The following is a 14,922-nucleotide window of genomic DNA, read 5'->3' on the forward strand; positions in this document are numbered from 1 at the left end:
AGCCCTTACTATAAGCCAGGTACTATGCTTAGCAGTCATATAGATTACATCATTAAATACTTATGACAATCCTGTGAATTATAATAACATCATTATTATTAAATGACACCCCTTTCCTTCAATATGATTCTCCTCTACCTTGTCCTATTTTTATTATAACATTTAACATACAGCAGTGAAATTGCCCATTATTTGCCAGTTTCTCCCATTACCATGTGAACTCTCAAAGCAGAAATCATGCTGTTTCATTCACAGTTACCCTGCTACGAAGTAAGGGGCCTAGAACATTATAGTAGTAGCCCCACAAATACACAAGGAATGACCAGATGATCAGTCTATGCCTCTGGCCTGTAACTGGGTAGGCCTGAGTTGCTGGGGAAGAAACAATGTGGAGGGATAAGACAGGCAATTATTTTTTTTCAGTGCTGGGGATAGAACCCAGGGCCTCATGTTTGCTAGGCAACTGTTCTACCACTCGGCTACAGCCCCAGCCCAAATATTTATAAGGTATGGTGGGTACACACAGAGCTCTAAAATCAGATACTCAAGACCATTACTTACTTGTTAGCTTTCTGAACATGTCAGATTACTGCTTCCTCCCTTGTAAAACTGGGACAGAGCCCCCCACTCTTGGCGCTGCTGTGAGGGGTGAGGTAATGCATGTGAGTGCTGGGAACAGCGCTCACTCAGTCAGCCCTCAAGGAGTGCTAGCAACCACTAGTGCTGAGTGATCTGTGTGTGCTTGTGTGTGTGCGTAATTACATGGGGAGGGTGTGGGGAGTCAAGTGAATGGTAATGACACACTCCTGGAGCCGCGTGCTTTGACATCAGACTTTTCCTGTCATGAGTTGGGGGTGGAAGGGGCATCACAACCATGCGCGCTGCTGAAGATGAAGGGCGTCTTCCCTAGAGCCCTCTGTCCACGAATACTTTTGCTTCTACTTGGGTCTTAAAATGTGGTTTTTGAAGGCACTGGGGGGGCGGTGGGCTTGCCCCGATATCACAACCTACAGCCCGTGTGGCATTCATGGGAAGATTTCATCCACGGTTTACCCCAGGGCACCGGGACACTCCCACAGACTGATTTTTTTCCCCCAAAAGTGGAGTCAAAGCCACTCCTTGCTCTCGACAGGAAACCCTGCCCTCCTGGCGGAGAAGGAGCTCTAATAAATCTTACTGGCTTGAGCCAAGAAAACATCTAAGGAAGCCAGTGGCATCCGGAGTGGAATGGCTTACCACATCGCATGTCTGGACTGAGCTGGGAACTTTCCAACAAGACACTAGTTTCACAGAAAATTTTCCTTCGCACAGTTTCCATCTGGTTGGTGGCTGACCAGCTGCCTTGGCTTCCGATTTCTGCAGCAGCCATCGATGGCCAGGCCCGCCCAGCCTTTCCATGGCCTTGGTCAGACTAGCAGCTCACCCAACCTGCGGGGAACCCCCAGGAGCAGACGCTCCCTGTCTTCTCTGGGGCCCACATGCTCACCTTGAATAGCCTTGGGAACACGTCAGCTGGCTGTCCCCGGACTACAAACAGGCGGGAGTTCAGTTTCCTTAAACTTGTGTCCAGATCTTCCAGAGACTGCAGGAGGAACCTGAAGAGAACACAGGGGCCTGGTCAGTGGCAACGTGAAAAACAGGAGCTTTTCCTAACCAGGGAGGGAGAAACCGGCCCACCCCTGAGTCAAACAAGTGGCTGTGCGGAGCCCCAGGGCAGGGGCGCCTGGGAGGGAGCGATGGAGGTGGGTCAGTGCTGCCTGGGGGAAATCCTGGCCTTGTGGCCCACTAGCCACGTGACCTCAGGCAGTTACTTCACGTCTTGGCTTGTTTCTCTCTGAAACAGGGATTGAGGTGAGCACAGGAGACCTGCAGAGACGCTAGGACTCACAGAATTGCTAAGAGAAACACTGCAAGGCAGCGGTTAGCACTGAGCCTGGCACACAGAAATCGTAGGCTCAATGTGAGCTGTTCCTACTGCTGTGTGCTACACCGTCAAAGACAAAGCCCCCGTCCCCTCTCAGCCCTGGGCGCAGCACAGGATTGTTGTGAGAATCAAATGGGAGGATGGATAAGAAAGCCACCTGAGAACACTTGTGACACTGTGACACGGAAGCAGTAAGGTCCCATTGGGAGAGAAAATTCCCCCCCACACCCTGTCCAACCAGCTCCTGGCCCCTCTGCATTCGTGCTGTGACCTGTGTATATTCTACTGCCACAACCCCACACAGCGCCTGGGCTGGGTCCTTGGCCCCCAGAGTTTTGTCTTCAGGCCTCTGGCCACCAGGTTCTCACCTAATCTTAGAAAGTACTTTTAGAATCAGGTGCGACGGAGCATGCCTAATATCCCAGCAGCCTGGGAAGCTGAGACAGGATCACAAGTTTGAAGCCAGTCTGAGCAACTTAGTGAGACCCCTTCTCAAAATCAAAAATAAAAAGGACTGTAGATGCAGCTCCCTGGCAAAGGGCCCCTGGGTTCAATCCCCTGTCAGGAGAAAAAAAAAAAAAAAAGGTACTGCTGTATAGATACCTTCACGAGTGGGCTTGTGTACACTGGTGGTGGTGGTAGGACAGCAGGGTCACCAGGGGAAAAGGAAAGGGACTTTTGTTGAATGCTTTGGTTTTATTTTTAAATTAATACTTTAACCATATAATTATAGGGGCTGGGGATGTGGCTCAAGCGGTAGCGCGCTCGCCTGGCATGCGTGCGGCCCGGGTTCGATCCTCAGCACCACATACCAACAAAGATGTTGTGTCCGCCGAGAACTAAAAAAAATAAATATTAAAAATTCTCTCTCTCTCTCCTCTCTCACTCTCTCTTAAAAAAAAAATTAAAAAAAAAACCATATAATTATAAATGTGGGTCAAAACCCAGTGACAAAAAGGTACACAGTAAAAAGTGTCTCCCTCTTCAGTGGCAGCCAAGGCAATCAGTTTGCTTATGAATCTGTCATGCTTTATTAAGAGAATTTCCTCACTTAATTCTCTCAACACATTTTAAAGTCAATTGTACTATCCCCATTTTACAGATGGGAAAATTGAGACAGAGAGGTTAATTAATTTTCCTAAGAGCACAGATATTATGTGACAGAGCTAGCACAGAAACTCAGGTCAGTCAGACTTTTTTTTTTTTTTGGTATAGGGGGTTGAACCCAGAGGTGCTTAACCACTGAGTCACATCTCCAGTCTTTTTTAATATTTTATTTAGAGACAGGGTTTTGCTGAGTTGCTTGGGGCCTTGCTAAGTTGCAGAAACTGACTTTGAACTCACAATCCTCCTGCCTCAGTCTCCCAAGCTTCTGGGATTCCAGGCATGCACCACTGCGCCTGGCTCAGTCAGACTCTTAAGCCCATGTTTTCTCCTCTGTGTCCCATATCTAAAATCTTCTAGAGGGGGACCAGCACTGTTCCATGGCTGAGAGTCTGCAGATCTCCTGATGAATCCCTTTCTCTGATGGACACAAGCCTCACAGAGGTAATTCACTGACATTCTTATCTGTACCCACCCTGGACAGGTCAACCTGTATATGTCATGGACCCATCTAAGGGGTCTATTGTCTACCTCCTGGCATCTGCCACTCATCCCCACCATCCTTTGTCTCTGTCAACAAAAAGAGTCACCAGATTTTATTTTGAACACAATGAAACCCAGTGCCGCCTCTGCAGCACATCATATTCCCTGACTACTGGAGGATTACAGGGACGGGGACTATGCCCAGATGCCAACTAAGCCAGCCCTCACTGCTGCCTCTGACGTACACAACGTGACACAATCCCACGGCCAATGCTGCAGGCCCAGCATGAGCTGAGTCCTGGTCCCAGCCCAAAGCCTCCTGTCAGCTGAAGAGCAGGAGGAGGGGGTCGCTGAGGCGCGCGGATGGGGACTCTGACAGGCTGCAGGATGCTGTAGTAAACCGAAGCTCCGCCTCTGTGAATTTGTTTTTGAAAAACTGATATCTTCTGATGCTAAGTAATCTGTGAGTGACAGTGACGCATTTGCACTGGCCTCTCCCAGGCCTCCTACTCAAGGAAAATAACAGAGACCCATGCAAACAGACACAGCCACCTGAACCGCAGAGACCACACCTGGAGAGAAGGGGTCATTTAAATCCCACAACTCCAGGACAGAGGGTGCTCCATCTGAGGCTCAGGAATGTCCCTGCCAGGCACTTTGGAGTGGGGGTGGGGGTCCCTTCCTTCAGAGTCTACCAGGCTGCAAAGAACTTCAATTTGAAGCTATAAATAAGACTGAAATGCACATGAAATCTAGATTCCAGAACATGTTGCAATCTGCCTTCTACAAACCTTTATTTATAGGCCTCATTTACTAAAAGGAGAGCTTCCTTGCAGCATCTTCAAAGAACAGAGAGCCCTTTTCCTCTTTGACAAGAGATGTCGATTGCCAAGGCAGGAAGCAGAAGGCACAACTCTGAACCCAGCAACAAAACAGTAATAATAGTAATAAGGGCAACAACAAATGAGCTTTACGACGAACCAGGAACTGTTCTATTGGTTTGCATCCATTGTCTCATTAATTCTCAAACAGTGCTGTGAAGAAATGAGGCACAGGAAGACCAACATGCCTAAAATCAATACCTAGTAACTGGCCAGAATTTGAACCTGGCCATCTGCCTGGCTTGGTGTGTGCACTCCTGACCACCAAGCTCCCCTGCCTCTGAGTGGTGAGCAGTGAGAGAGCGCCGTCCATTAGGGAGCGCCACAGTCCAGCTCCAAGGCCACATCTCTGCTTCTCAGAGTGTGATCTGAGGCTTAAAGTGGGCTCTCAGTCGCCCAGGAGCCTGCTGCAATGCAGGCTCCGCCCCAGGCCTCTGCAATCAGAATCTGCATTTTAGCAAGATCACCGGAGATTTATTTGTACATTCCAGTTTCAGAAGCCCCATCTCAGAAAATGGATGTGACTTCCAGCTTTAGTTTACAAGTTGCCTTTCCTTTCTTTGAATTCATTTCTCTTGAATATTCTCTCAGAGACCCTGGCTCCTGCCTCGTCTCTGGGCCTGGAGAAATGCTCTACTTCCAACTACCCTCCTCAGTCAAGCCCTGCAGGGAGGGCCCAGGACGACTTCACAGGAGGCAAAGGACATGAGGAGGAGCCCTGGCAGCCCTGGCCTCCCTTTGGTACTACCTTCAGGCCTGCCAGATGACAGTTTTGCATTGTACCAAAGGTACTGGGACAGTGCTGCCACTGTGAATGCTCGCACAGGCAGGTGTAAGCTTCTTTCATCAAGGAGAAGCCTGGTCCTCGGTGTGCCCTTGGCCCTCCTCCTCCACAGCTTTTCTTTACTCCAATGCAGGGGACTCCAAAGGAAACTAGCCCTGGGCATTGGGGGGGGGGTGGTGGTGCTAGGGGCTGGCACCCCACCCTTGGCAATTCCCAGCTGAGTTCACATGGCCCAAATTCGGAGCACAGTCTTACGGGCGCAGTAGAGCTCACCCTTTGAGTTAGACAACACGTGCAACTGAACTGCATTACGCAAGTCCTCTAGAGCCAGAGGCAGACAGAACTGGGGAAAAAACCAAATTGGGATTTCCAAAAATACAGAGAGGACTCTGTAATTCATTGACTCCACGAGGAACCCTTTAAATAAGACAGGCAGATTCTTTGGTTAAGTACTTATATTTAGGAACAACTTCTCTCAGGCTAGCAGATTCTGTGTGGAGAAATATATTGTTTTCTTGTTGTTAATGGGGTGGGGAAGGATGACAGTGAATTCTTCTTCTGGGTCCAGAGCCCCTTTGACCAAGTTCCTCTCTTTCAAAACAAGGTTCTCTAGCTCTAATGATGATACCAATGACTGGCACACACTGGCTCCATAGGACATTAATAGAAATCAATTTCTCCTAAGTAATCAAGAGAGCTTAAGCCCCATGGAAAAGGATAACCTAAACTCATAATCCACAACAAGGACTGAATTCTAAGTATCATCTAGATGAAAATATATCAATTCTTTCCTATTTCCAAAGAGAAAGATGAAGGTTTTCATCCCTCTTGAGCAAATAGAAATACACCCCGAGCAGCAGAACAATAAAAGTCTTGCTTAGAGAAATGCAAAAATTTCCACAGCAGACTACAGTCCTCAACTTCTTCTTGCAGACTAAGGTCTAGTGGGGACACCCACTTTCTACCGTCCACCAGCGTTCAGCTCCCAGCACTTGTGAAGAGACACTGGTTCTCATCAGGCATCTGAGAAGTTCCCAGTTTACCTCATTACTGATTCTGAGAAAAAATGGGCTGAGAGAGAACATATTTTATTTCTACCAACTCCCTCTGTACCGGAAGCTCCCAAAAGAGGCACAGCACCGAGCCAGGGACAAAATGATTTAAATAAAGTGTGAGGAGAATCATTGCCAAATTCTATCTACATTGTAGCAGGGAGAAAAAGGTAATTAAAAACTGCAAAGCCCTATCAGTTACCATACCACAATCAGTTACCATAGTCAGTCTAGTAAAATCTAGACGTTGTTCACATTGTCCTTTCGTGTCGGCTCTGGCTGTACTGCCTTCTTCCAGAGGCAGTGAATTTGGGCAAGGAAGGGTTGGGGCAATGGCAAAGGGCTCAGCCAACTGGTGCTTGGAAAAAAATTCCTGAGGTTCACATAGCTACAGACTTCCTACTACCACCAAGGCAAGGAGTATGCTAGCCTCCTCTGCCAAGAAACACACGCATTTCTTGATTGCCTTTCTCTGCTCTCTTTTAGAGAGTGTCATCCATGGTTATTTTAATCTGATTCCATCTGCAGAAAAATACTGTGTAAGAGCCAGTCTGTAGGGTGTACGGGAAGGTAACAGAGACGGCAGACCTTGATTCCTTCCCCCCTTCTTAAAGATGGACCCTAATCTTCCTAAAAGGGCTTTTCAGAGATAGCAACTCAAGCTACTGAGAACAAGGAGGCTACACGGCAGCACAATCTTCCCAGACCATTCCTGGGATCCAGAAACAGCCACCGGAAGATTACACCAGAAAACTGTGGTTATGCAGAGGTATAGCTGCCTTGTGCCACCATTCCCCTCCACCCCCAACCTTGTGCACAAAACAGTATGCAGCTCTGCCCTCAATCTACCCAGGAAGAGGGACTGGTGGGGCTGGCAGGAGCGCATCTGTTGCCAGGCCTAAGAGCAGTTACCACAGTCAGTCTGTTTTGTGGATTTCACCTCCTTCTCCTGATGCCAATGCTAATTAGACTTCCTGCCAGTGCACTGCAGCAACACACTCCCCAGGCTGTCTGGCTCGGGCCTGTGCTTCTCTAGTCCAGGGCTTCTCAAGCTTTGTTGCAATCACTTTAAAAACCTCAATTCCTAGGCCAGAACAGTTCAATCAGATTTGGAAGAGGGCCCAGCCATGTTTTATAGATCCTTAGGTGACTCCAATGTGCAGCCAAAACTGAGAACCACTGCTCTAGTCTGTCCTGTCCTCCTGTCTTATTTTTTCATGGCACTTAGTTCTCTTAAATTATGCCTGTTTACATGTCTTTCTCCACTACAGTGTAGACTGTATGGGCTTTGGGAGCACAGCTGTGTGCATCTGCCTGTTTACAGCTGTACCCCCTGCCCCAAGTAGCACCTATAACAGTACTTGGCAGATATTAGGCACTCACCAAATAATCACTCGATTAATATCTACATTACAATATGGCTTGTGACTTCAGGATTTAACTCAGGCATCTGAACTGCCATATTCCTTTTTCTCCTTCACCCTCTTGAAAGTACAATCATAAAAGGGTGACCCATAAAAACCCCTAATTGCCTAGTTCCTAATAAATTTGAATTTAATCAGCAACAGAGTTTTTGTCCTTCACTTTTAATCTCAACCACAAAGAAGCAGGTAGTCTTAGCAATGTTCCCCTAAACCCCATAAAAGAGAAACACCTTCATGACAATATAACAATGTAACCAGGTAGCTGGTTCTATTTACTGTGCTCAGACTGGAACACTGCCAAAAGGAGAGGGACAAAGTCTGAGGCTTGGTTTAATGTCCACACTGGAGATGGTCATTTGAGGATGTTTGTCAAACCCAACCTCCTATCTATAGAAACTAGAGCAAGACAGAGCAATAGAGCAGCCTGAAAACAGTGTGGGCAGGCTCTCCACAGGACTATATTTAGTTGTTCCCTCTGTATAAATGTGGCCGGAGGCGGCATTTAATAGACCCACTGCTAGGAGTACTGCCTCTCCTAGCAGGACACATGCCTTGGAGAGGAAAGAATGGGGTGCTGAGAGGCACTGTATCCTGGGAATAACCCTGTCCATCTGTGCAATGAGGCCACGAGTAAACATCCCTCTGAAAAATGCAAACAAACCAAGCCACAGCTGCAGGGCCTTTTTAAAAGAGTGTTGGGGACACAATGTATCCAAACTCTCTGCTTCTGAACGGCTGGTTTACAGAGAAAACACACCAATACCTGATAATCCTTCCCCATGATACTGGGAGAGAACTCATTTCCTGAGAGGCACCAAGAGAAGCCCTTGATATCATGGCTTTCTTGCTCCTTATCTTTATCATATCAGTTTATCAGAATCTAATCTATAATTGTTCAACTGCCCTCTAAAATCATCTTTGAGAAGAGGAGGAAGAGGGTGCTACTTGGGTTTCTTTAAAAAAAATTTTTTTTTTCCTAGCAAGGTCATAGCTGCTTAAGGGATTTTCTAAAATGGGTTGAATACTGCTCTGGAGCTCAAGATACAAGCTGCCTGAAGATGCCTTCGGGGTCCTTTAGCTATAATACAGGGGAGAAGACCCTGCTAAGCCAGGGTCTCTGGACACCCCGAGGCAGGTCTGTCTGGGTGGAAGGAAGCCAAAATGGGTGAAAGGATCGATTCAAACAAACCAGACGCTTAGGGATGACCTTCAGCAGCCCAACAACACGCTCTTCACTTCAAGAATGACAGAGAAAACCCGTCCCTGCCCTCACACCACATCACCGCCTTCGGCCCCTCCCTCAACACACCCCTAAGTCCCCGTTCTGCCACTCACAGGCTGCAAGTCCTTGAGCAGGTCAACTTTGCGTCTCCAGGGATCAAGGATCTCATCTGTACAATGGAGACCATGATGTCTGTCCCACAGGCATGTCGTGGGACTCGGAGGGAATGGCACTCAGAGCGAAAGCGCTGTGTCAGGTGGGGCCCTGGACCACCGAGGGCAGGAGTGTGACGACCAGTGAATCTCAGGTCCAGGCTTCTCCCCTCTGGACAGCCCGCTCCGTCTCCCTGCCCGCTTCCCCCGAGCCCCGCTTCCCCCGAGCCCCGCTTCCCCCGAGCCGCGGGGGACAGACTCCGTCCCCAGGCCCCGCGAGCGCACCGGGCCACCTCACCTCCATCGGTTGATCCCCACTGAGGAGGAGGCCGCGAACCACGGGTCGAGGATGTAAACGCAGCGCACGCAGCGCGCCCCGCGCACGGCCGCCAGCAGTGCCGGGTTGTCGTGGAGCCGCAGCCCTTTGCGGAACCAGTGCACTGAGGAGGCACCATCCGCGCTGGTTGCCGGCGTTGGGACCGTCGCTGCCGCGGTCACCACAGCCGCCGCCATCACTGCCCGGACTGCGCCGGCCGCCGCTGCTCCGCCCTTATCGGAGCCGCCGACCCCGCCCAGAGCCCGCCCAGTGACCTATGACGACGCCGCTCCTCTCTGTGGCCCCGCCCCCAGGGCCCTGAGGCGCCTCTGTCATTGGCTGGGAACCTTCCGCCGCACGATTGGTCTAGCGGTGCCGGATCCGGCCACGCCCCCTCACGTTCCCACCATGTGTCGTGCCGCCCTCCCGAAGCCGGCCAGCCGGGTGCTTGACGCAGGCTGGCACTCCCAGCGGAGGCTGGGGCGTGGGCCGAGTCTCAAGAGACTGGGGATCTCTTACACGTGTCCTGTTCAGGGCCAGAGGGAATAGGCAGAGGTTGCTGTGACTCCCACCAGTGACTTACAGAACCGACGACCTTCCTTCCTGTATCCCCATCATCAACATCATCATCTATAAGTCTCCCTCACCTGCCATTCGCTGAGTGCAGTTTATATTTCAAGCGACACGATAATCTCCTTACATAAACTGCCTTATTTTCTATTCTCAATTCAGCCAGTGACATTCATCCAACAAACTCCAAAGAAAGAGCTGCTATTATTCTCATTCTACCGATGAAGCAAACTGAGGGTGCCAGTTGAATGACTTGCTCAATATTATAAAGCTAATAAGAGAATTCCACCCAGATTACTTTTTTAAAAGATTTTAACCTTTATTTAGATTATATTTATGTGGTGCTGAGGATTGAACCCATGACCTCACCCGTGCTAGGCAAGTGCCTTAACATTGAGCTACAACCCCAGCCCTCAAAGCTTCTCCTTTTAACACAAGAAGCTGTACTTTATCTGTGCTGAGGTCATTGGCAGTTGCAACTGGCAGTCTGAGAATGAGGGAGAAGTGCCCTTATAGGCACCAGCATTGTGGCGGGTGGGGTGGTATTAGGGAATGTGGAGATGTGGGTTGAAATAGTAATTATGACATGGGATGAATATATTTTCTTTCAGTCTATGTTTAAGTAGATCAAATGGTACCATTGTATAAAAGCACTGAACTGTGTTCCGTGGGATTCAGAGGTGTGGAGGGCACTATCTACCTGCCCCTACTTGGGGGAGGCAGGTGGAACTTTCTTATTTTCCTGGAGTCTAATACAGGGCTTGCTGATTGGCTGACTGAACGAATTAGTGAAAGGCCAGAGAAGATATAAACACCAGTTGCAAAATGTTGAGCCCAAAGTTGGGCTCAGATGGACTAGTTAGGCTGGAGCTCTGGAGTAATCAGGTGGAGAACAGTCTGTTTCAAGTTGGCCTTACGTCAATCTGATGCCTAGAACCCTTCCTGAACTCAGGAATGAGTAATGAAGGAATTTAGCAATTTAGTGGCATTAATTGGTACCACTCTATAAACCAGAGCGTCATTGCAATCCTAGGCTTTCTCTCATTTCCAGGGCTTTGTACAAGCTGTTCCCTCAGCATAGATCACACACCCTACCTCACACCCTAACTCCAGTTTACCTCATTGCTGAGTATAGATGTCACTTTGCTGTCTGGTCCCAGTCTGCATAATGTCTCATCTCCTTCTGTGTTTCTTTTAACCTCAGGTTTTAACATATGGTACTGAAATTTCTTGCTTTGTTGCCTGCCTTCCCCATTAGACTATAAATTCCCCAGGAGGCAGGCACATAGCTTATAAACAGTTGTATTTCCAGGGTCTAGCTTGGCACTTAATGCTCAAGGACCATTTGAATGAAAGGGTCTCAGATTGGCAGGGACCTTAAAGGTCTATTGCTATCTCCTTGCCTGATCCTGTCCTTATTTTTGGATTTCCTCTCCAAATGTTTGCTGGATGAATTGATGCCACAGCTCATTACTTTTCTTCTGAGGCATTAGTGTTCCCTCCTCTTCAATCCTTTCTCTCCACAAGATTGACGCTTTGCTCAGAAGAGAATACAGAGTATAGGGAGATGATTCTTTCTTAAATATCCTCAAGGTGGGTACTCTTCTCTTTTTCTCTTCTGATCTCCCATAATGCTGTATCTATAGATTGTGAGCTCCTTGGGTTCAGGGACTGTGCTGTCTTGATTATCAATATATTTCTAATACCTACTCTAGCACCTCACATATAGTAGGTGCTCAGTAAATATTTGCTCAATGTTTAAAACAATGTCATTTGTCTCTTCCTATCTTATTAGGCTATCCTAAGAGGCAGTATGATTAAGACCAAGTTCTTGCATATTGGAGTGTCTGAGTTCAATTCTGATTCTGTTTTTATTCTTTATGTCCTTGGATAAGCTAGTTACTTATCTGTTTCTCACTTTGTTAATTGAAACATAGAGATGATAATAGTTCCCAGGTCAATAAGCATGTATGTCAGTGACTTTTTTTGAACATCAATAGTATTTCCAGGGCCTGTGTCTGATTTTGCCTTCCATATAATATCTGATCCTGAATATTACATGTACTGCATGCTGCGTAACTGATCAATAAAAGACTTTATTCATTTTTTCCTTTTTTAAAGTTTTTAAAATTATAGAAACAATGAAAAAATAGACAAGTAATCAACCCCCCCAAACCTAACACATCGATTCTCTCTCTCTCTCTCTTCTCCTTGTGTGCATATGTATGTGTACCAGGGATTGAACCCAGGAGTGTTCTACCACTAAGCTATATCCCCAATCCTTTTTAAAATTTTTATTTTGAAACAGGGTCTTCCTAAGCTGCTGAAGCTGGCCTCAAACTTGAGATCCTCCTGCCTCAGCCTCCCAAGTCCTCAATTGTTTCTTATCTTCACGTTGCCTTCTAGATTTTGTCCACAAACATATACATTTAATAATGTTAATCAAAACTGAGATGAAGTGTTGCCTTACCTTCATTAAACTTAGAATATTAAGCATGTTCTTCATTGCTTTGCCGATGTCTTTGTTCTGTGTGGCTTGTGTTAGCAAGTTGATAAATATGACTTATTTTACTGAATGATAGCCTATTGCTTGGGTATATGATACAAATCTAGGACCATATAGAAGATGGGAGTACAAAGTCCATTTTTGGTTTTGACTCTCTAAAAAGGGCTTAGAGAGATTGGAGAGAGATCAAGATAAACTGTAAATTGCTAAAGAGAAACAATAGGGTACTATTTCTCTTTGATGTAAGAACTGACGACCTCACAGGTATACACCTGGTTAATATTTACAAGCACCTCCAGGAAATGGCTGCAGTGAGGATGCCAAAGAGCTGCTCCTGGTTCCAGCTTAGCTTACCCCAGGAGGGTGAGGCAGAACCTTCTTAGGATAAGGCGCTTTAAGGATGAGGCAAATTAGCTAAGGAGTGGGGGGAGTCAATTTCTTCCCAGAAGATATTTAGGAAGACAGATCAGTTCCGTTTCGTCTCTGTTAGGCAGTCTGGCATGGAGTCCAGATTAGATTACTTTTTTTTTTTAAGTTGTATATTAGACTACTTTCTACCTTGGCTTTGCACTGCCGCTTTGTGTAAATATTGATGATTGGTTGAAAGGTGACCAGGCAGGATCTTCTTAGGCGAGTTTAACTTACCCGCGCCCTCTAGTGGTAGGACTGGGAAAGCAGCTGTTCCCTTTGGGGCTCCTATGCTTAGTTATCTGCCTGAGCACCCGGGCCACGTTGCTTTTTTTTGAGACTTCATGCAAAACCTGCTTTGAGGTGGTAACAAAAAATTTGATCTTTGAAAATCTCTGGACCAGGGCTGGGGATGTGGCTCAAGAGGTAGCGCGCTCGCCTGGCATGCGTGCAACCCGGGTTCGATCCTCAGCACCACATACAAACAAAGATGTTGCGTCTGCCAATAACTAAAAAAATGAATAAATAAATATTAAAAAAAACTCTCTCTCTCTTAACAAAAAAGAAAAAAAGAAAATCTCTGGACCAGATGGATACATAGTGGAGTTCTATAAGAACTTCAAGGAAAAACTAATACTTTACTCCTCAAATTATTTCATGAAATAGAAAAAGAGGGAACACTTCCAAACTCATTCTATGAGGCCAATAGCACCCCGATTCCAAAACCAGACAAAGACATATCAAAGAAAGAAAACTTCAGACTGATATCTCTAATGAACGTGGATGCAAAAATTCTCAATAAAATTCTGGCAAATCGAATACAAAAACATATCAAAAAGATAGTGCACCACGATCAAGTGGGATTCATCCCAGGGATTCAAGGATGGTCCAACATATGGAAATCAATAAATGTAATTCACCACATCAATGGACTTAAAGAAAAGAATCATATGATCATCTCAATAGATGCAAAAAAAGTATTTGACAAAATACAGCACTGCTTCATGTTCAAAACACTAGAAAAGCTAGAGATAATAGGAACACATCTCAACATTGTAAAAGCTATCTATGCTAAGCCCCAGGCCAACATCATTCTAAATGGAGACAAATTGAAAGCATTTCCTCTAAAAACTGGAACAAGACAGGGATGCCCTCTTTCACCACTTCTATTTAATGTAGTTCTTGAAACTCTAGCCAGAGCAAATAGAAGAAAGAAATTAAAGGGATACGGATAGGAAAAGAAGAATTCAAACCGATGTGAAACTGCAATATGTATACGGGGTAAAAATGGAAGTTCACAATCTGCTTGAATCAAATGTATGAAATATGATATGTCAAGAGCTTTGTAATGTTTTGAACAACTAATAATAAAAAAATAAAAAAAGAAGAATTCAAATATCTATTTGCCAATGATATGATTCTATACCTAGAAGATCCAAAAAATTCCACCAGAAAACTTCTAGAACTAATAAATGAATTCAGCAAAGAGCAGGATATAAAATCAACACCCATAAGTAAAAGGCATTTCTGTACATCTGCTGAAAGAGAAACTAGGAAAACTACCCCATTTACAATAGTTCAAAGAAAATAAAATAAAACATTTGGGAATCAACTCAATGAAAGAGGTGCAATACCTCTACAATGAAAATTACAGAACACTAAAGAAAGAAATTAAAGAAGACCTTAGAAGATGGAAAGATCTCCCTTGTTCTTGGACAGACAGAATTAATATTGTCAAAATGACCATACTACCAAAGCACTATAAAGATTTAATGCAATTCCAATCAAAATCCCAATGACATTCCTCATGGAAATAGAAAAAGCAGTCATGAAATTCTTCTGGAAAAATAAGAGACCCAGAATAGCTAAAGCAATCTTTAGTAAGAAGAGTGAAGCAGGTGGCATCACTATACCAGACCCTAAACTATACTCCAGAGCAATAGTAATTCATACCAAAATAGACTTGTAGACCAATGGTACAGAATAGAAGACACGGAGACAAACCCACATAAATACAGTTATCTCATATTAGACAAAGGCACCAAAACCTTTTATTGGAAGAAAGATAGCTTCTTCAACAAACGGTGCTGGGAAAA

General features: G+C 45.9%; 1 protein-coding gene across 1 annotated transcript in view; it reads right to left on the bottom strand.

Annotated features, from left to right (window-relative positions):
* Window positions 1-9,557, bottom strand: part of Cry2 (cryptochrome circadian regulator 2) — a 33,013-nt gene extending 23,456 nt beyond the window's left edge. The window contains exons 1-2 of the mRNA XM_026399113.2: window positions 9,325-9,557; window positions 1,487-1,595 (exon numbers count right to left, since the gene is read on the bottom strand). Coding sequence (XP_026254898.2) covers window positions 1,487-1,595; window positions 9,325-9,539 — 324 coding nt within the window. The 5' untranslated portion in view covers window positions 9,540-9,557. The remainder of the gene's footprint in view (window positions 1-1,486; window positions 1,596-9,324) is intronic.
* Window positions 9,558-14,922: the final 5,365 nt, after the last annotated feature.

This window comes from Urocitellus parryii, chromosome 4, assembly GCF_045843805.1.
Source record: "Urocitellus parryii isolate mUroPar1 chromosome 4, mUroPar1.hap1, whole genome shotgun sequence".
NCBI lineage: Eukaryota > Metazoa > Chordata > Mammalia > Rodentia > Sciuridae > Urocitellus > Urocitellus parryii.